Consider the following 21,364-nt stretch of genomic DNA (forward strand, 5'->3'; position numbering starts at 1 on the left):
AAATTTCTTGTTCGTTTTCTCTAAATAGAGCGGAAGGATATCAATATTTGTTTGGATAAATATATAATTTATTTTATGATTCGCTTACTGCATAGATTTAATTTATGCCTTTATGTATTGACAGAGCATGAAAAGAGCGGAAAGGATGACTTCTTTTTATTTTTATTTAGTTTACGATCTTGCATAAATGGTGACTTGTTTTAATGATGTAACAAAATGACCTGATTAAAATTGGCCCCATTACAGCATGTCGGTCACAAAGGGATTATATCATTTGTGTGTTCAAGAAAGTCTACTTCCATCTTTAAGGTTTCAAATACATTTATTTACAAGATTCATCAATTATAAGTAATAATCGGCTCAATCGCTCTACTAGCACAACGTAAAAAGGTATACAACTATGACTTGAAGGGATGGGATCTACAAAAGACAAAGCATAAAAATGCTTGATAATTTCCTGCAATGTATTATAGGCTGAATGTTGAGTATGATTGTAAATCAGATGAACCTATTGTAAAAACAAGAGAAATCAATAATCAATAATTTAAAATAAAATACTCCCAATGTACTTTACTTCTGCCACAAATGGTTCGTTATTAAACTGTTCCATACACGGATTGACGTTCTTATTGGGTAAAGCATGATGTATCATGTATCCTGTAGCTAATGGTGTCATCCAGTTTTCTTTCTCTGTAACAGCTTCTGTTCTTAATATTCCTTTGTATGCCCGCTCCCTCTTTTGAGAATAAGAAATCCGATGATTCAATAATAGAATTTGTGCTTCGTCTACTTTATCAGTGTTTCTAGCTTGCGTAGCATTCTTTTCTTGTGGCGGATAGCCACCAATAGTATGGCTTTTACCAAAAGAATCCAGTAAAGTAGGTGCTTGTTGATTCCTCTCAACATGGAAAGGTGTATCAGGGAAGCCCATGTTGAAATGAAGATTTAATTCGGACTCCAGATCTAATGCAACAATGTTCACCCCATAGTCTGTGTTGGATATAAATTTCAACCAGTGTAGCAGCTCTTCATTAAACATTAAACCCACCTTGGTGATTTGAACCGTCCAAGGAAAAGCCGTTCTTTTTGCGATATCTAACGTGCGTTCCCAAGCCTCCTTGTATGCTGACTTTCTCGGAAACAAGGCGTATTCTAAAAGCTCACCGCTACCATCCGTCCATACAATAGACATCCATGCACGGTTGTAGCTGAAACAATACGCCATATGAAGCTTAGCTTCTTTCTCTAGCAGAACAGGAAAGGCCCGAATATCATTCAATTTAAAATCAATTGATCTTGGGATAGGTTTTTTGAGAACAAAGGCAGGTGCGTATATTTCGGCTGTTAAATTAGGATTTCTCTGATAAAAGTTTTAAAAAGGGCATTAGGCTACATGAGATGGTCATTTTTGTTTTATATACCTTGTTGGAAACAATACTGGGACATTTAGCATAAATAGAAAATGCAATATCTTTTAATCCAAGCATTTGGTACCCGCCAAATGCAGAAGGACGTAATACGTGATCAATAGGCATTAGCTGTAGCACGATCTTACTGTCATCGTTTTTTCCAGATATTTGCATATAAGATTCCTTCAATTTATAAAAACAGCGACACATATCCAGATAGGACGATATGTGCAGACCGGGATTGACCATGTAGATGACATGATAAACAAGTTTTGTATCGTTTTTGTTCGCCAGGTATCGCCCTAAATTTTCGCACGTATCTTCATAATTTTTCAATATATTTTTGGCACCATTGGTCGCATTATCTTCTATAATATGAGTGTGTAAGTATGCAAATATAACGCTTACAATATATATATTAAACCTAAAACCGGAACTAATCCATATCGATAAGGACCCGAGTGATCACCACTGTGTTTTCCAAGTCGACATGTGTCATATACTGTGCTTAAATTCCGAAAAAACTTTCCCACAGTCGTCTCTATGTCTCTATTGTTAGGGTAGACTACTAGATAGTTGATTTGCTTTTTAGTGGAGTAAGGCTCTAATCCGAGCTTTTCCCAGAATGGAATCATCTTGGATGAACCTTCTAAGGCATCTTCGTTACGCGTAATAACAACATTGGGTTTATTTAAGGTATCAAGGTTGGGTTGACTAGGTCTTTTCTTTTTGACTTGGTATTTTCCATATTTTGAATGAGATTGATTAGGTGTGTCTTTTTTAAATACGTAAACAATACGGTTATTAAGTCACACGTTTTTTTTTTATTGCTGATAAGCTTACCACATAAACTATAATACTGCTGTATAGTTAAAGGGCCTTTGATGTCAATAGATCCCAGCAACGGGCTATTCAAATAAGACATTGGATGATGCACCATGTCCTCCTCTTTGGATTGCATTGCCTCGTCTGTAGTCATTGAAGCACTATCATCAAGAAATATTTTCTTTAATACGCTTTTGAATTCCATAGTCAAGGTATCGGTTTGAAGTGAAGGTACATGAGTTATTACACCACGTGTCATCTGCATAATATTTGTTCGACGTGCCACCAGTACTTTGGCTGTCTCTGCTTCAATCTCTCCGCCATTGGCTGACACTTCTGCAAGTCCACTAGAAAAAGGATAGCCACCAAAGATAGCTTGCTTACACAAGTAATCCATGGATTTCTCCATGGCTTTACTTTGTCTCCATTTGATTGGCTTTATAGAGTCTGCCAGTATGGGCGTAAAAGGAGAATCATAGTCCATGTTTTGAAAACGGTCCATTGGCAAAGGAGCTGGTGTTGCTCGTAATAAACTGTAGATGACGCTCCTTTGAAATTTTTTGAAAGAACGTAAACGTTTATCGACGATTTGGTCCAGACTGATTGAATCTGTATCACTATCATTGTCGGTGCAACTACTGGATTCTCCACTTGTGTCACTATTGCTATCACTACTACTGCTACTACAATTACTATTCCGTGCATCCGTCATTTCAACATCTTGCAATGAGCACTCGGGTTTCTCAGGAGAATCTTTGGTGGCTTTTTTCTTCACAGTAGGTACATAATCAGGACTATACAACTCTCGTTTTGTTCTCTCCTTGGATGGATCATACATAAATTTTCCACCAGGCACATACTTTGCGTCAATATCCCTTGTGTTGATGGGGACCGGTAAGAAGTTTTGAGGCACAATAGTGGGATGTTCCGGTGTGACTTTTTGGACCGGTGGATTTTGTGTCTTGGTCTGCAAGTAATCCATCGCTTCCATGGGCTCCACAATACTGTCTTCCATACTCGCGTCTTCTGAATTCGTATTACTAGCAACAAATGGTGTAAACAGACTGTCATTGTTGGGAGTCAGATCACGGGGTTTCAAGATGTTGTCGGGCGAGGCAACAGTATGATCTGTTACTGCGGGTTCTACATCCATCGGCAAAATATGCAAAACATTATCGGGTGTAACCACAGGCGCTGGTGTTTCAAAGAAATCGAAATCCGCTTCCGTCACATCCAAATCCAGTTCACCAAAATCCTCATTCGTGTCATTCCAAACAGCATCCAGGTTGTATAAATTTAGATCGTCGGTTGGAGCAGATAGTGTAGGTTCTGTAGTAGGATTCCCTCCAGGTAGAGCAATTGGATCAATGGTGAGATTGTTATCTGACATGGTTGATAAATGAGGCTTATTGAGGTTTTTGTCAACAATGGCAATATTGGGATCATTTAACGGATTTAATCCATCGAGTAAATCCTCAGGATTTTCCGTTTGAAATCGTGAGGTTGCAAATTCCGTTAAATTCATATTTGAACTTAATGAAGATTTGGGAGGTGTCTGTTGAGAATAGTCGCCGAATATTTTACAACCTAAAAGGGGTGTGGTGTTGATAGGTATCACGCTTTTTGAGTTCATGATTGGGCTAGAAAGAACAGGTTCTATCAGAGCTCTATGTAAAAGGAGTTGGTCGTGCTGATAACTCGTGTCAGCCATCGAGAGTGCGCTTATCACGGCATTACTTGCAAATAAAATCGGATCACGGTAAGACCAATAATCAATACTGGAATGCATTGATTTCAAACTTTGATGATATGTTGAACGAGACGCCTTTGCACCCAAATCTTCCGTCAATCCACGATTTAATCCCATCGTACCATTTAAACCAGAAATAGCAGAAGGAGAAAGTTTTGTATCGGTCGGTACAAAAATCAGCATGGTTGGGTATGTGATGATATCGCCAGAGGATGTTCTTATCGTGACTAGAGAAGGTAGATGCGTTTGTGTTGAATGTAATTGGGATGGATTTAAACGATAAAACTCGGCCCACTGTTCCAACATTTTCTGTTGTAATTCTTGAGTAGGTAAACTTTGGAATGATGTCAAGCTAGCATGCTCTCCAGTTGGACATAATAAAACTAAAAAGTTCCTTTTTTTTCAGTTTTATTTAATTTAGTATTTATTCTGGAGACATGTGTCTATTGTAGAACGTTAAGAGAAAAAAAAATGAAGAAAACTGACCTTTTTTATTCTTTATGTAAACATCCTCGCTAACCAAGGGTCTGATCCTCATACGTCTTGTGTTGGGTTGAAATACAAGGTTCGATGATGTAAGATAGATGTTATACATGCAAGCAAGCATAGTATTCTTAGCATTGGATTCATTATCCTGGTCAGCAAGAGTATCAATGATGTCTGTTTCGTCGAGATAAGTATCAGGGAATACAAAGAATTCACCAAGGGCAAAGGCTCCCCTTTTAATGAGTTCATGGTGAATAAGATTTCGAGTGGACTTTATAAATAATTTGTAATCATTTCCTGGCGAAATTAGTGTGGCGTGTTCTACAGCTGTCTTATTAAGCTGGGGCGGGGTAGTGGGTGACTGTGCAGTCAAGTGGTCCCAGTTAAAAGAACCAATTCTTAGCTCTGTTTTTATTTTAGATAGTTTCACGGATATATACTTATACATTTTTTCTTTTACCTTTCAAGGCCTTTAAATGAGAGCTTGAATCAATAATTCCGGTATGTTTATCATCAAACCAGAAGACGTGTAACTCCAGAGAGATCAATTCTTTATCTTGGCTAGGAGTGATCTGCCACACACATGGAATGTTTATAGAGATCAACTGATGAAATGCCGCCATCAATGCATTTTGTGGCCTCTCTACTTTTATATAGGAAGGGCTTTTTGCGTTTATATCTTGACAAGTAAAAAATGATAATAATGCGGATTTTTGATACGATTGTGTGTAGACACGATATCGAATGTTGGATATCCCAGACTAATAACATGTCAGCATTTATCTCCTTAAGGAGGGTCATTTGTTTTTGTTTTTGTTTTGTTTTTGTAGCAAAGTAATTACCAAAGTAAGTATATTTGTGAGAGTACTATCTGTCAACATAGCTATAGTGGTTTACTAAAAGAGAGAGAGAGAAAGAGGAATGCAGTGCTTAAAAACGAAGTTGATATTTAAACAGATTTATATTCCGCTTAAAAATATACTTATTAGCAACGATGGGTTTGCAGATGATTGATAGTTTTCTCCCAGCCTTTCTGCTCCCCACCACCATGAGACATTTTAAAACCCGCGAATTTTCCTATTTCAAGGGATTTTGATGCAGATGTTATTTTTTCCTTTTTCTCTTTATTATCTTTATTTTTCTCTTAAAATGAGCTTTTTGTGAGTATCAAGGTTATAAACATATGTTATCTTACTAAACAGTTTCAATTCCTCTAGGTCAGGATTTAAAAAGAATTTGAATAGAGCTGGTCAAAGCGTAAAATAAAGACATTCTCATACTATTGTCATACATAATACTGACGTATTTATATACCAATATAGATTAAACAAAGAACCGGTGGTAGTGATAGAACCATGGATAGCGAGTTTGAAGAAGAATACGACCGATTCAAAAGGTAATTGTTTTTTTTTTTTTTGCGTGTCAATGTTCATTGCCATTAAAGCAACCATGTTGAAAAAAAGTTTAGAAAAGAAGTCCGAAAAGCTTGCTAAAGAGTCCAAAGGGTATCTTGATTCAATGAGAGGTAAAATAAAGGAGTAATTATAAGTAAATAACTGCTAACAATTATTATGATAATAGCCATGACTACAGCTCAAGTACGTATCGCCCAAACGATGGAGGGATTTTATGACGAGTCAGCACCAATGGGTCCCGCAGGAGCAGAATATAGACGTGTGATTGAAAAACTAGACGAAGAAGCGAGATCAAGCTTGGTACAGTTTTTTTTTTTTATATATTAAGAACAATAATATGGGGTATTAAGATTTATATTGTTTACATTAGGATGCTGCATATCGTGCTACCGTGCTCGAACCATTAGCCAGATATTGTTCATACTTTCCAGAGGTAAATGAAGCCATTAAGCGTCGTCAAAAGAAATTAGCGGATTACGACTCTGCACGATCCAAAGTGAGAAAATTGGTAGACAAACCAAGTGAGGATCCTCAAAGATTACCTAGAGTAAGTCTTCTTCTTGTCTCTTTATTCATTCATTATTCTAACATACTCCCCCCAGGCTGAACAAGAAGCAAACCTGGCTCGCGAAATGTATGAGAACATAAACACTATTATTGTAAATGATTTGCCAAAGATAATTGAGCTACGTGTGCCATATATAGACCCATCATTTGAAGCGTTAGTCAAGTGCCAACTGAGGTTTAGTCAAACAAGTTATGAACAATTAGAAGGTTTAAGGCACCATTTCCCCCCTAATAATGAAACGGCCGATAATCGTGTAGACGATGTATTACAGCAAATGCGGGAATTAACCATTTGTGGTAATTTCTAAAAACGTTTTTTCTCCCGTATAATATAGTCTTATAGAATAATTAATAAACATGACATCTGTCAAAATAATAAAGCTGTTTGTGTTTTTTTTTTTCATGCCATCAGTCGTCGGAGCATAAACAAGTGTCTCTATAGTCTATCACCGCCTTCTGTTGATTCCACATTATGAAATATGTCATACTTATTACCCTATTCTGGACAAGTGTGACTTCTACAATATTCATGTGGTCCAGTGTTATAAAAAGAGCTGCCTTTTTTTTCATGTTTATGAATGTAAACCCAACATGTGCATCTTATTTTGGACAGTTGACAATCACCCCAAATACCGCTTGTAAGTCCACATTGAAACCGTTTTAACATTACTAAAACCAACAGCCAGTATATTTGCAGCAAACCGAGACGAATTCTTAAGGAGACCTACAGCAAGAGCTCATTTCTGGAAAGAACCTCATGACAATGTCTTGGCCGGCATTGACCTAGAAGCGAAGCTTTTAGGTACTTGGTTAGGCATAACTAAACAAGGCCGGTTTGCAGCACTGACAAACTTTCGAGAACCCAACTTTCGAGGCCAAGTATCTCGTGGGGTCTTGGTCAGGGACTTTCTTTGTGGAAACGAATCCGTTCACGCTGCTATTGACAATGTGGTCAACCATAAAATCGAATTCGGCGGTTTTAACTTGGTGTATTTTGATTTGAGTAAAAGTCCAACAGATATGGCATATTGCACAAATAGGGAAGACCAACAGGTGAGAGAGTTGAAGCCTGGCGTCATCTATGGTATATACTAGAGAGAGAGAGAGAGAGAGAGAAACAATCATATTGTAAGTCTGGAAACTGACTATAAATAGGTCTTTCCAATTCTATCTTGACAAATCCATGGCCAAAGGTAAAAAAGGGAGAAGCGCTACTAGCCGACATCCTGAAGAAAAACCCAGAAAGTGATGAGGACACAATGGTTGAATTACTTTTTGATTTATTAAGGTATGCATTAGAAAAATGATCAGCGCACACTCACAAACTCAACGACTTGTTAGAACAAGCGAGCCAATGAATGATACAACAGATATTACACAGGTTTTCAGTGATCTTTCAGAACGTATCTGTATCCCAAAATTCGATTTTCCTGCTGACTTGGCTGAGCCTACCTATGCAACAAAAACCAGCACTGTGGTGTTAGTTGACCATGAAAATCGTGTAACCTTTGTCGAGCGTGATTGGCATGATGAAAATTTGTCACCATTTTCTCCTGGTGCATATGAAGACATATCCTATCGCTTTACATTAGAAAAATAAAGAGAGCCCTTTTTTTTTCTTGTTACAAATAGAGTATGGTAACTTGTTTTAGACATGTCTTTTTATTGGGTAACCATAATCCAGGTCTCCAAAATCACTTCAGAATAACAATCTCTCTGGTAAACTTTAACACTGACAAAAATTCTATCTTTTGTTTTGTGAAGTTATCCATGTACAGGCATAAGGTTGCTACAAAGTATATTTTTCTATCACTTTATCATGGAAATTTTGTCCCCGTCTATGATTAATGGATCCTATTCTAAAGCATTCACGGCAAATTGGTTACGTGGTTAAGATTTGCGCTGACTACTTTAAATTGGTGTGATAACCCATACTCTTCATAGTCTTTCATCACCTTTAATTTTTTACCAGTATAAATATAGCCATCTTATAATTATCTCAATAACAAGCCAGTTTTTTCTTTCCTCATGCTTTCGACGAGAAATTAATTAAGTAGGAAATTCATTTTTATAATATTGAAAATAAGAGATGAATAGCAAAAAAGACAGATTTTAAAATTTAAAGGCGAAGAAAAGCAGTTATGGTGGGAACTTTATTTAAAACCTCCGCCGTGAAAAATATTTTTTTTATTTAAAAATGAAACGATTCTAAATTTACAATTAAAATAACTTTTTTTTTAATAATATGATGCCGATTTTTGAAAAATGGATGAGGTCTGCGCAACTTATTTGTAAGAAATCCAAGTTTCCCCGCTTAAATTGAGAGATTTTACAAAAGTTCGAGTCGGACTTCATCCATTTTTTTAAAAAATGGATGAGATTTTTAATAATTTAACATTTTTTTAAAAGTATCCCCAACGGTTGATTAAAAAAAAGCTAAATTTTTTTTTATAACCAAGGGTGTTCTCAAGCAAATTATTTAAAATTTTAAAATAAATCCTTTAATTAAAATCAAAAGTCACAAAAAAACACAACTCCAATTTGGGAAAATGCTAAACTGTCATTTGTACATGGCACAGAGGCCAATGTTATTTTATATCTTTCTTGTATTCTTATCAAAATAAACATACTTTACCTTTGCCTCTACCTATTTTAAAAATGAACAACCAAAATAATGCTTCTTACCCTATTGATGGTCAGCCTGAGAGCAGCCAGAATGGAATCGTTGGACGTGGACGTGGACGTGGACGTGGACGTGGACGTGGACGTGGACGTGGACGTGGAAGTGGAAGTGGAAGTGGACGTGGAAGTGAACGTGATTTTAGTACTTTTTCGAGTTAAAATGATATTTTAATGTCAGAAAACATTTTTTAAAAATTTGACCCCTCCATAGTGGTGGGGTCAAATATTTTTAATTAAAATCAAGATTTTAAAATTTTAAATAATTTGCTTGAGAACACCCCAAAAAGTTTTTTTTTTACAACCCAATTTTTTTTTTTTTTAAAATTGAAGTCAAAAAAAAAAAAAAAAAAAAAAAAAAGGAGCAAATTTGTGAGAAACGCATAGTTGACCAACCGATCAGGATACTCTACCGACATATAAATATGATATAATATTTTGTATACATCTTATGTATAAAATATTGTAGCTGTAGCCTTGTATTTATAACAACAGATGGTAGCAAGTTGAACCTTGGAATTTTTATTTCCTTTTTTGCAAGGATGTTTCCGTTGTAACTAACGACCTGATTTTGGAGTGATACAAAAATCAACCGTCAACCTTATTCCAATGTACATTTTATATTCTTTTACTGTAAATAATTATCTAATCATGAATAAATAGGAAGAAGAAAAAGGACCGTGCCCCACTCCCCACAAAATAAAAAGCCTAAAAGAGGAAAGATTGTTAATGCACATACAACGCGGGACAACTAATAAGCGGAATGAATGAAGATTCCAAAAAATAATAATTAAGAAGTGGAGGTAGCAGGTATTATATTATTCGAAGTGGAGTGAGAAATTTGATACGCAAAGCATAATGAATTAAGAATGAAATAATAAACTTAACGAAATGAAATTATCAAAATACAATAATAAACTAAAGTCTTTATAATTCAAAAAAATTTTGATTCTTTTATATACATATTTCGGGCTGTGTTGGTATCAAGCATTGAAGTGAAACATGTTTATTATGCAATAGGCATATCACCAATTGAAATTTTAGTACGTTGATGGGACATTCAAGAATCTAGTTGTTGACGAGCGAGCACAACATTTGATATTTTTATAATTGTTGATCACTCTGACTAATATTTATATACTCAGTATAAAAGGGCTAAATTAAAAGAGATATTTATTTTTTATTATCATCAGGTTATTACATCATGGTCCCATAATGCGCTGAATATTTTCCCTAGAACTGTTCCGTTCTTCATATAAATATCCATGGTTTTCTTTCATAGACCATCAGAACGTTGTTCAATTTTATTATTTATCCAAAATTAAGTGGTATCACTTTTTATTTTACTTTAAACTTTGTCCTTTATGCAAAACAATATCAGAATATAATCTCAATCACAAAATGGAATCAGGCAGCTGCATGGTCGGCTTGAAAGGGAACCTGACCTAATAAATACAGGTCTTAGTCAGCTATATAATAATAAGATGTTAGCACATGAATATTTACGTTCACCAAATTTATTTTACGTTCGTTTTCAGATAATGTTTCCAAGTCTAATACCTGACAGCATACAGGTTAGATAAATGCTTACTTTTGACAGTTCATTAAAATAACTTACCACCAGTTTGAGACACCTTGTCAATAAAGCTTGTAAGTGCAGTTTCGAAACCTGGACGTGAATAAATGTCAGTGACGAATTCTTCGGTTGGGATTACACTTGAAACATTATGACGGAAGTCTTGTTAAACCATCATAGCTCTACACGCATCACGGTTTATGTTGTGCTTTGAGTTCCTTGTTCAAAAATAGTTGCTCGTAAGAGGGTTTATTCATTTGATGGGCATTCAACTTAGCTATATCATCTAACAGACTTGGATACCATTTGTATATATACAAAGTGAGTTCAGATGAATTTATATAAAAGTATCGTTTAAATTATTTGGTTATCAGTTTTATAAAATTGATACCAGCTGGTGTCATCAAATAAGGGATATTTTGTGCATAGTCTCTACGATACGTAATAATTACTTCCCGTGACACAAAAAATTCAATATTGGCTTAAGTCTTTAACCGGCATTGTGGTCACTTGTAACCCAACAATATCACCTACTGCAATATAAATGAATTGTTGCTAATGATGCTGAACAAAAGTTTTGTAGCTCAGCTCGGACATTGAATTAATTAATTTGTGTGGGATGTTCTGTCCCTTTCTTTGACAGTTCAACAGATCCAAGTTTATGCAAATAAAGAGAAGACTCTTTCATTGTATAGAGATCTACAACAGCTTTTTTTTGTGTTAGGTAACGACAGTACAGTAATTACTTTGTACGATGATCCCGATAAGGAAAATTAGAGTCAAAAAAAAAAAAAATTACAAAAATGTTTCCAAGTCTAATAAGAAGGTTAAATAAGAGGAGAACTAAACAGAATTGTATCATGTCATGTAGACACAAGCAATCAATACACTTTACCCTTTTGTTACCTTGTTCATAATTAAAGCAGTGCCCGAAAATAGTCACATTTTTTTTTTTTTTTTTTATATCTCCTCCCTTATTTTTTTAAATTTTTCGTGTTTTACATACACCTCTCTCTTTGTATTCTTACGTTCTCCTTCCCAATTAAGTGACGATTGCCGACATTAGTAGAATTCTTTACCATGCCTACAAACCCAACCAAAGTAGTATTCTTGATAGATGAACAGTCTTTAATGAGAGAAGACGGGATAACATTAGAGCAACTCAAGTTGGCCATTATGCGTACACTCATATTTTACCATTCACAGCCAGAGTCACAAGAAATCTTATGGGGTTATCGTTTCTTCAGTACGCAAACCAGATACGCCTCCGGATCGATTCGACATTTCTACGGCCTGACGAAGGACTCGTTTCAGGCTATCGATGTGGAATATCAAAAGCGAGAGAATGACAGACAAAAGACATGTACACTGGGAACACCCATGATGCGTTTGAAGCAAGTCTTGAAGGAAGCCATCGGAGACTTCCAATGGGAGAATACGGATTTAGGCACAGGCTCATCTGTCAAGCAATACATGTATCTTTTGACAGATTGCCCTTCTAATACAAAGGAACTACATCGTTTTTTTGTATCCTCTACCGAGCAAGAACCTCCCGCACCCAGTCCATTCCCCACCATTTATAGACCTTATTTTCAACAGACAAGGGAGGATTTAGCCAGCACATTATCACAAAGTTATACCCAGCGTCAAATATCTCTTAGCATCGTCAATACTCGTTTTCAATTTGCTCCCAATCATCCCATGGAGCAACTTGTTGAACAAACCATTCGTCAGGGGTTTACATCGTGCGCTCAACAATTTGGTGGTAATTACATTATATTCAAATTACTCATTCGAAACTATCATGTTTATGGTCATTCGTTTGTATCCGAATTCGCAAACATCCTGCCTCATCCCCACTACACCGATCAAGCACGCTGTCAGATTCCTGTTTGGAAGGGCCCCTTCAAAACAAAACTAGGTAAATCCTTGGGCAACTTTGCTCTTTTCCCCTGTAAAAAAATTGGTAACTATCAAGCCAATACCTTGTCTTTTATATCCGAGATTCGAACACATCGTATTCTTCACGCCAGTCAATTCTCGGCTTCCTGGCTACTCAATGATAATCCCGTAGAACCCGATCATGACTATAAACTGACGTACGAGCCTGGTGAATCACCTCATCTGATCAATGCTGTCTTGGACGAACTGTATGCGACCCAGTCTGTGCTGATTGCAGAACTAGTGCCAATGGCAGGTTATGAAGAGGTGTCGAGAAAGGTGTGTATCGAACCCTTTTCGAGGTCCTCAGCGTCATTGCGATTTTTGAATATTCAGAGTTTACCCAATACTATCCGGTTAAATCAAGTGGTGGTGGATGAAGAGTATCCAGTGGGTAGTTATATTGAGGGCACACAGCTTGAGATTCAGTTACCAGCAGAGAATGAATCGGCAGGGAAAACAGGCATTAAAGTGAATATGGAAGCACCGAGTTTTATCAAGAAGGCAGTGCAATCCCGGAAATTAGAGGCATTAAAAGAAAAGAGACCGATAAGAAATACGAAACCCAAAAAAGAGGAACATGTCGAAAAGATCATTACGTTACCAACCAATGTCAACATGATGGGAAAAGAATTAAAAAAATTATATCTCGAAATGCTTTACACACAAAACGTAAAAAAAAAAGAAAAAAACGATTCATAGACACACTTACACGCACATAGAAAGACTGACTAGTATAAAAATAGGATACAATAGAGAACACATTAAATATCCTGGATCAATGGATCAATCACCTGTTAAAAATAGATTGTTCCAAACAAGACATTATATCCACCTTGTACGATAAAACCATGCAATATGAAGATTTGGATGAAAAACATCGTCATCAAGTCTCCTTTCCCCATTTAGGCAACAAATTAACATCTCAAATGACGCTAGAACAAACCTATCTGAGAGAATGGTGGCACTATGTAAAGAATCGTGGATCATCCGATGCGAAATTCGAAAAAATGAGTGGCATCATACTGAAACTAAAAGAGTAAAACACGATCAAAACATTTAATCACTTAAATGAATCACTAACAACAACAACGAAAAAAAAATTAGAGCGAGACTTCAGGTGATCCTTTATTGCTTTATCGCTAGGCTTGTTGCAACTTTGTCTGAACACACGCTAAAGAGAGATCCTTTAGAAATGGCCGAGAAATTCTTTAAAAAGACAGTTTTACCCTATGCTCTAAACGACATCACGGATTTCTTGACCGAAATGGATTCAGAGGATGGTGCAGCTGCTGTCAAAAGAAGAGATCCCGCAGATTTAAATGATTATGTATTTATGCAATTATTAGAAAAAAGGTTTTTTGATCTACTCTTTTTTCCTCAAGTCAACTTGATGCTTACCACCATCTAAAAAAAAAAAAAAAATAGCTTTACCGATTTACCTGACCTCACGAGTAAATTTCGAGAGAATGTCGGTATGGATGATATGGCCTCGTCACCTTCACCAATATCATCTTTGGACGATGACGATGATCTTGATGAGCCTGTTGTGCAACTAAAACCCCAAAGACCCAAAGAGGGACTACCACAGCGACCCAAAGAAGTACAACCCCAACGACCTGCCTATCCAAAACGTTCTCAGTCAGACCACTTTCAAACTAGACGAGCCAAATCTGGTAAATAGAAACCCTCATACAAGATTTATGCAAAGTCTTAACCCAAAATTATTTTAGATTTAGGAATTTCTAAACATGACCGTAAACCAAATACAACAACAACACTATCTGCTTTATCGAAATATGCAAAACCATTGATTCCAATTCCAATCCAACGCTCTTCCAGTAGTAATAGTATGTTGGATGGCTTACAAAAGCGTATGATATCTGTATCGAATACCAAAGTAGCGGAATCCCGACAAGCACCATTGAAAAGAACAGGTAGTTTCACAAAAAGTGCGCATTCGCCTAAGCGTACAAAGACGTCCGCATCCATGCTGTCCAATGATAAGACTGGTACGACAGTTATCTTGCGAAGAACAGATTCAGCTGACCCGAAAACTACGCCACGTACTTCACTTAATCGTCATCTTGGAACCAACCTCTTTACCGAATATTCAGAAATCTGCTTGGTAAAAAAAAAAAAAAAAAATAGTTGAAGTAGGGCTTGAAACTTTTTTGATTAATGCTCATCTTTTTTAATTAATTAGTCGCCGTCGTCCAAGACAGGGCTTGAAGATGGAGGGACTTCTTCACAAGAGTTTCTTGCGTCTGAATATCCTGCACAGGGCAAGACGCCTCAAGGTACAGCCAATCGATTCCGAAGGATTATGAACCGTACACCGCACCGAAATGATGGCGATATAGAACTCATGGAAGATGAATTGAGTGTACCACGCGATGAAGAGATGCATACACCGCAACCACCTTATACCCCACGCACAGCTGCCAAACGCGCCAAGGACAGAATTGATCGATCACAAATTGCCGTACATCCTGGTCGTGATTTGACTTCACGATTTCAAAATATCTTTGATGAAGAGAAACAGGACCGACCGATATATAAGCAAAATCATTTCTTGTTTGAAGGAGAGGATGAAAATGTGGATCCGTTCTCTGATAATGATTCTTCTTCTTCTTCGCGTCCTTCGTTAGCAGCAGCAACAACCACGGCGTCTATCATGAATAGAACCTCGTCATTTGGAACGGATACGCGTAAAGTATCAGGATTGAATTTTGTGGAGGACAGTGATAGCGAGAGTGATAATGAGAGCAATATTAGTTTACAGATGGATAATTACGGCAGAAACTATTTGTTTTAAATGGACTAAGCCAATTTAAGGTGCCACGAATAATATTTGTATGAATTTCAAAAAAAAAAAAATATATATATGAATACACAAAAAATTATGTCATTGATGTAAGATCTTTCTGTTTCTCCAAATAAATTAAATGTTTACCAGTTTATTCTTCAAAAGAATGATTAAATGCATACTTGTCTCGTTTATTTTAAACAACAGTTGATGATCCGCACCTGACATTTTTTTTTTTTTTTTTTCATTTATAAAAATAGTCTTCAGCCACACATTGGCTGTAATATTTATTTGCATCATAAAAAAAAAAAAAAAAGGTTTCCCCTTTTTAATTTTTTTGGTTGTTGTCCTAATTTTTATATACCTTTCTTTTTCTCTCTTCTTTTTTTTTTCTTCTTCTTCCTTATTGATATGAGTTCAACCAATGGAACCTCTAATCCATTTGCAACAGATACAACCGGTGCACAAGCAGGACTTTATAAAGGCATTGGTGTCAGTCTAGCCGTAGCCAGTGGTACGCAACCATTTATGTGGACGATATAAAAACCGATCTTTTTCTAAAAATATACATGAATAGGTATTTTCATCGGCAGTAGCTTTGTTTTTAAAAAACGAGGTCTTTTACAATCTATAGAGCAATCTGGTATTTTACATGAAATCACCCAAGAAAAAGAAATGATATATTAAAACCCCACACCTTTTTTTTTTTTTGTATGTAGGCGGTGTTGCTGGTGAAGGTTATACGTATTTAAAATCAGCAATGTGGTGGTCTGGAATGATATTGAGTAAAGAAAACAAGCAATAAAAAATACCCATCCCTTTCTAACTCTCTCTTTTTAATAGTGATTGTAGGTGAACTATGTAATTTTATTGCATATGCCTTTACACAAGCCATTTTGGTAACTCCGTTAGGTGCCCTCAGTGTCGTGATTAGGTAAAAAAAAAAAAAAAAAAAAAAAAAAACTATTCCAGAAAGAAAATAGATTGACGATTTAACTAAAATTAAAAAAAACAAATAGTGCTGTGCTTTCATCCATCTTTTTAAAAGAGCGATTGAGTTTTCAAGGAAAGATTGGTTGTCTTCAATGTATTTTAGGTGCGATCGTTATCGTGCTGCATGCACCTGAGCAAAGCTCTGCCGACACCACAATTGAAACATTTAAAAACCTGGTGCTTTCAGTAGGTAAGCAGCTAAAAAAAAAAAAAAATCAAAGCATTCAGCAACGCACCCCTTTTATATATATATATATATATCACTGACACATTGTAATTAGGCTTTTTAGTGTATGGAGGTCTTGCGATTATAGTCTCACTTGTGTTGGTCTTTTATTGTGGACCAAGATGGGGTAAAGAGAATATGCTAGTCTATATATCCATCTGTTCCTTGATTGGATCCATCTCTGTGGTATTCACGCAAGGTCTAGGTTCAGCCATTGTGCATTCCATCACCTACAAGAACGAAAATCAATTCAACAACTGGTTCATTTATGTCGTGCTGGCCATCGTCATCATTACCTTGATTATCGAAATCGTCTATCTCAACAAAGCACTCAACCTGTTCAATACAGCTCTTGTCACGCCTACTTATTACGTCATCTTTACCACCATGACCATCGTCAGTTCCATTGTCCTTTACCGAGGCTTTGATGCTTCTCCTGTCGATATTGCCACCTGTGTCATTGGATTTCTCAGTATCTGTTCCGGGGTTTCTCTCTTGCACAACTCAAAGAGTGAGCCAGAGTCTCCTGACAAGCAAGACGACGATAATGAAAAATGTCTAGTAGACGGTGGTGACCCTAACTCACCTCCACCTCCTCGTAAAGGCGTATTTTCCATGTTTGAAAGTAAAAATCAACTCATGGTCAAAGATAATAGCAGTGATGGTCATCCTAGTGCTGCAGATTTATTTCCTGCACCCTTTTCAGCCATTAGTCGATATGCTAGTACAACCAAGCGGAGTCAATCCATCCTGACCAGACAGCGTTTAACGCAGTCGTCAGAAGACGGTGCATTAACTACGCCCAAGGGAAGACCTCATTCAAATACTATTTCAATTGGAAACACACTGATTGGTGAAGAAGGCTATAATCGTGAATTAAGGTGGAGAGATTATCCCACACAAGATATCAGTCATACAGGTCAATACCATAGCACTTCACAAGAGAAAGAACAGGAAGATGTTGACTATAAAAGTACAAATACAACCATTACATCTTCTACTTCTTCTTTTGGTCGCAAACATTCCACATCTATATCATCTCCCACAACTCAACAACATCGAGCACAGAATGAATTGGGTCCCATCAGTTCATTTAAACTACAGATTTATGGTGGTGAATCCGATGATAGAAAAGGCTTAGTTGAAGATTGGAACAAGACTACCGATTAAACAAATACATATATATTTTTATACACACACACACACACATATTTTTTTTTTTTTTTTTGTAATTCTATTATCCATCTATTAAAAAAAAAAAAAAAAAAAAAAAAAAAAAAAAAAAAAAAAAAAAAAAAAAAAAAAGGACCCTTTTTTTTTCTTTGCTGTTACTTTAGGAGAAGTATGCATTTCCAACCAACCCCCCCCCCCTTTTTTTTTGCTACTTGTCGATCATTTTAATGTGCTTCACAGTGACACACGCCCATTTCTACAGCATGTTTTTAATTAGGCGTTTCCATGGAGATTGCGGGAAAGCTGTCATTCTCCTCCATACATTCGTAAAAAACGCCGCGCATAGAGGATCCCCTAACAAAAAAAAAATAAGAATGGAACGGGGGGGACTATCATCATGAATTTTTATTAGTATCTGTATATTCTTTTTTTTTTTTTTTTTTTTTTTTCTGTGGGCATAGTTTTATTTTTATTTTTCTCGAGTGAACGATTATGGAGGTGAGGGAGGTGAGAAAGGCACTCCCTTTTACATTGATTACAAAATACATGAATAAATAATTAGATGACGGTTTGAAGAGCGGTTAAAATGGTCTGTAAGTCCTTTTTATCATCGGCAAATAATTGATAGGATCCATCCCCTTGTGTTTCCAATACAAAAGCATTAGGCACAAAAGTCTCGATATCTACATTGGCACTATTTAATCGTGTCACACGGCTCAAATCAAGCATTGAAATGGGTTTCACTTGTAATTCATCACGGTAAAAACACATGCTTTTTCCCTTGATGGTAAAGTATCTACGTCTCCAAAACTTTTTGTTTTCTTTTTTTTAGCTACTCCTCCCACCCTCATTTGATCTTCTTTTTTTATTTTTTTAACTTACTGGACTGGTTTGGGGTTGCACAGAGACAAACCCAGAAAGAATCACATCCTTGTTTTTCTCCGCTTCCATCAAACGTTGTTGTAAAGCCTTCTTTTCTTCTTGTTGACGTTGTGCCTCGGCTTGCTCACGTTGAGATTGCTCTTGCTCAAATCGTCTAGCTGCAGCTTCTTTTTCGGCCGCAATTCTCTTTGCTTCCTGTTGTTGAGCAGCTTGGAGTTGAGCCTGTTGCTGAGCTTGTGCTTGAGCTTGTCTTTGAGCCTGTTGTTGAGCTTGTGCTTGGGCCTGTGCTTGTTGTTGAGCTTGTGCTTGTGCTTGAGCTTGAGCTTGTGCCTGAGCCTGAGCCTGAGCTTGAGCTTGTGCCTGAGCCTGAGCCTGAGCTTGAGCTTGAGCTTGAGCAGCCAATCTTTGTTCCTCTGCAGCTCTCTTTCTGTTATCCTCTTCCTGAGCTGCTACTGCAGCTAATCTCTTTTCCTCTCCATCATCCATTGTAGGTAAATCCTCACTAGCCTCAACAAACTCGTCCTGAGAAGCTGATGGCATGGCAGGAGCATCTGCGTTTGTTGTAGTAGTAGGTGAAGTGGGTAATTGAGATGCGGATTGTCTACGAGACGCTCTTTTTTGAGAGACAGAAGACGATCTTCGAGGAATTTGACTTGCCGTGGTATCACCCAACTTGAGTCTAGTACGAATATTGGTATCTGTTAAATCATTGAGTGTAGAAGCCGTGAGTTGAGCATGATGTAATTTTAAAAGCGCTGCTACTGATCGACTATGCACCAATGCTCTTGCTTTGTTTTATATATATAAAAGTGTGAGTGATGACACCAGACAATGTATACTTTTTTTTTTTTTTTATATACCTCGGCGGACACCACTCACTTGTTCAGAGACCCAAGTGATTAAAATAAATCGATCCTCGACTCGAATAAAACCATACAAAACTTCATCACGTAAATTATTTCGAAACTCACTTTTGAAAAAAAAAAAAGGGGAGTGAATTAATTTCTTGGTAGATAAATGAATTCATGGTGTAATAGTTTTACCTTAAACCTTCTGTGCCTTTGGAATAGAGAGAGATAACGTCTCTGGTATCATTGTACCCGAGAATCAACCTACAGTTGCATCAACATTTTAAAAAAAAAGTGTTCATCATGGTCATGGTGAGTCATGGCTTACCAATTGGTAGTGTCATCTTGTGTGATGGAAGTATAGGCTTCAACAATACGAGGGTCAGACAAGTCGCACATAGTAATTTAAAAAAAGAAAAAAAGAGAGTAGAAAGAGAAAGAGAGAGAGACACAAAAAATAATAAAGATTAAAGTTGGGTGGAGGTTTAATTGGGATTGATTGAAGAAAACCTCCTGCTTTACAACCATAAAAAGGAGAGTGAGAGGGAACTGAGGTTCAAAAATATATATATATATTGTTCCACTCATCCGTATCACTTATAGCATAAGGAGAAAGTGAAATGTTTATTTTACAGGTTGTTTGTAATTTTTTGGATAGTTACACACACACACAAAAAAAAAACTCTATCTTATCATTAAAGGCATCAATTACTGTTTGTTGAGTGCTTTTGCTTTCTTGTGCATTTGTCACAATCACAAATAATTCTTTACCTTTAAATATCAACATAAACTTTACTGCTCAAATACCTAGCATTATCAGGCAATGTTTGAACTGATATTTACGGCATCGAATGAACTCAAGATGGATACTGGTAGCCTTCAAACTTCCCCCCCCCAATTCCATTGCTGCGAAAAAAAAAAAAAAAAAAAAAAAAAAAACTCGCGCCAAATCGACTAAATTCACGCACAGGTTTTTTTTTCGAGCTAGTTTTCAAAGTGATTGGAGGTTCTGTTTCTTGATAAATAATTGAGTGTGGTGTATTGAGTATTTCTTGTTCAAGTCAAGGTCCAAACAAGTTGATTAGTTAAAATTAATTGTCTCAAATCCTGACATAAGCCAGTCCTTGTTTAGACATCTTCTTTTCAATCCTATGTGTCAAGGAGCTTTCGTATGTAATTTGAAAACGTGAGCTACGGCAGAAACGCACAAGTCATCGTTTTCAGCTTGTATTCTGACTTAGGGGGGGGGGAGGAGTGTTAGGCCGTTATCTGGTAGATGGTAGTTTCGGGGCAAAGTCTATTAAAAAAATGTCTGATTCGGGAATAACGAAGAATAGTTAATACGCCTCCCACGTCTCTACTGGTAAAAAGAGCACCTGGCATTATCAAACCACCGCCAAAAATCAAAAAAAAAAAAGCAAAAGACGATGCTAAATGAATCGATGAAGCAGATCTTGTTGGAATCGCCAAAAGTCACAAATGAAGCTGAAGACTAAAGGGTATTACACATAACCAAAAAAAAAAAAAAAAAAAAAAAAAAAATCGAGTTAAACGTATTTAAGCCTTGTCGGAACCTGTTGGCATGACAATTTTTGATCTGGAGAACAGTAAACGACAAGAATATGAAACTTGGAGATCTGATAAATCGTGGTTTATATGAAAAAAAATATATATATATCGATGGCTTTAATAAAGTAGGACTTTACGATGTTAATTATAAAGTTTAACATTGTTTATTCTAAATTAAGATTTTTTTTTTTTCTGGGGTCACAATCCCATATTTTA

The 21,364-nt window shown here is 36.5% G+C and overlaps 7 protein-coding genes across 7 annotated transcripts; 5 read left to right on the forward strand and 2 right to left on the reverse strand.

The window, feature by feature from the left end:
* Positions 1-268: 268 nt before the first annotated feature.
* EV154DRAFT_443455 (mediator complex subunit 13 C-terminal-domain-containing protein) lies at positions 269-5,155 on the reverse strand. The gene is made up of 8 exons (XM_051597023.1): positions 4,931-5,155; positions 4,471-4,875; positions 2,487-4,367; positions 2,256-2,357; positions 1,834-2,184; positions 1,422-1,774; positions 575-1,360; positions 269-508 (listed from the first exon to the last, which is right to left on the reverse strand). Exons 1-8 carry the CDS (start codon positions 5,091-5,093, stop codon positions 323-325), a joined length of 4,227 nt encoding a protein of 1,408 aa, XP_051457647.1. The 5' UTR covers positions 5,094-5,155; the 3' UTR covers positions 269-322.
* A 456-nt stretch (positions 5,156-5,611) lies between these two features.
* On the forward strand, positions 5,612-6,853 carry EV154DRAFT_464572 (BAR adaptor protein Hob3). Its single transcript, XM_051597670.1, has 7 exons — positions 5,612-5,630; positions 5,688-5,727; positions 5,793-5,866; positions 5,934-5,995; positions 6,052-6,185; positions 6,256-6,432; positions 6,488-6,853. Exons 1-7 carry the CDS (start codon positions 5,620-5,622, stop codon positions 6,758-6,760), a joined length of 771 nt encoding a protein of 256 aa, XP_051457648.1. The 5' UTR covers positions 5,612-5,619; the 3' UTR covers positions 6,761-6,853.
* Positions 6,854-7,043: 190 nt separating this feature from the next.
* Positions 7,044-8,052, forward strand: EV154DRAFT_481479 (NRDE protein-domain-containing protein; the record flags this gene model as incomplete). Its single annotated transcript, XM_051598391.1, has 4 exons — positions 7,044-7,090; positions 7,139-7,536; positions 7,608-7,740; positions 7,794-8,052. The coding sequence occupies 4 exons, from the start codon at positions 7,044-7,046 to the stop codon at positions 8,050-8,052; spliced, it is 837 nt and encodes a 278-aa protein (XP_051457649.1).
* A 1,058-nt stretch (positions 8,053-9,110) lies between these two features.
* Positions 9,111-9,371, forward strand: EV154DRAFT_563550 (uncharacterized protein; the record flags this gene model as incomplete). The annotated part of the gene is made up of 2 exons (XM_051605793.1): positions 9,111-9,276; positions 9,346-9,371. The coding sequence occupies 2 exons, from the start codon at positions 9,111-9,113 to the stop codon at positions 9,369-9,371; spliced, it is 192 nt and encodes a 63-aa protein (XP_051457650.1).
* Positions 9,372-11,710: 2,339 nt separating this feature from the next.
* EV154DRAFT_509089 (uncharacterized protein) lies at positions 11,711-15,605 on the forward strand. Its single transcript, XM_051601579.1, has 6 exons — positions 11,711-13,320; positions 13,395-13,687; positions 13,756-14,004; positions 14,077-14,324; positions 14,382-14,776; positions 14,855-15,605. The coding sequence occupies exons 1-6, from the start codon at positions 11,788-11,790 to the stop codon at positions 15,464-15,466; spliced, it is 3,330 nt and encodes a 1,109-aa protein (XP_051457651.1). The 5' UTR covers positions 11,711-11,787; the 3' UTR covers positions 15,467-15,605.
* Positions 15,606-15,769: 164 nt separating this feature from the next.
* Positions 15,770-17,926, forward strand: EV154DRAFT_464578 (magnesium transporter NIPA-domain-containing protein). Its single transcript, XM_051597671.1, has 6 exons — positions 15,770-15,971; positions 16,035-16,100; positions 16,177-16,242; positions 16,301-16,391; positions 16,477-16,640; positions 16,732-17,926. Exons 1-6 carry the CDS (start codon positions 15,869-15,871, stop codon positions 17,844-17,846), a joined length of 1,605 nt encoding a protein of 534 aa, XP_051457652.1. The 5' UTR covers positions 15,770-15,868; the 3' UTR covers positions 17,847-17,926.
* A 316-nt stretch (positions 17,927-18,242) lies between these two features.
* EV154DRAFT_509098 (uncharacterized protein) lies at positions 18,243-20,170 on the reverse strand. Its single transcript, XM_051601580.1, has 6 exons — positions 19,908-20,170; positions 19,775-19,843; positions 19,592-19,701; positions 19,020-19,519; positions 18,732-18,989; positions 18,243-18,659 (listed from the first exon to the last, which is right to left on the reverse strand). Exons 1-6 carry the CDS (start codon positions 19,976-19,978, stop codon positions 18,408-18,410), a joined length of 1,260 nt encoding a protein of 419 aa, XP_051457653.1. The 5' UTR covers positions 19,979-20,170; the 3' UTR covers positions 18,243-18,407.
* Between the last annotated feature and the right edge of the window lie 1,194 nt (positions 20,171-21,364).

The sequence above is a fragment of the Mucor mucedo genome (assembly GCF_025094135.1).
Source record: "Mucor mucedo strain NRRL 3635 chromosome Unknown EV154scaffold_45, whole genome shotgun sequence".
In the NCBI taxonomy this organism is placed as follows: Eukaryota; Fungi; Mucoromycota; class Mucoromycetes; order Mucorales; family Mucoraceae; genus Mucor; species Mucor mucedo.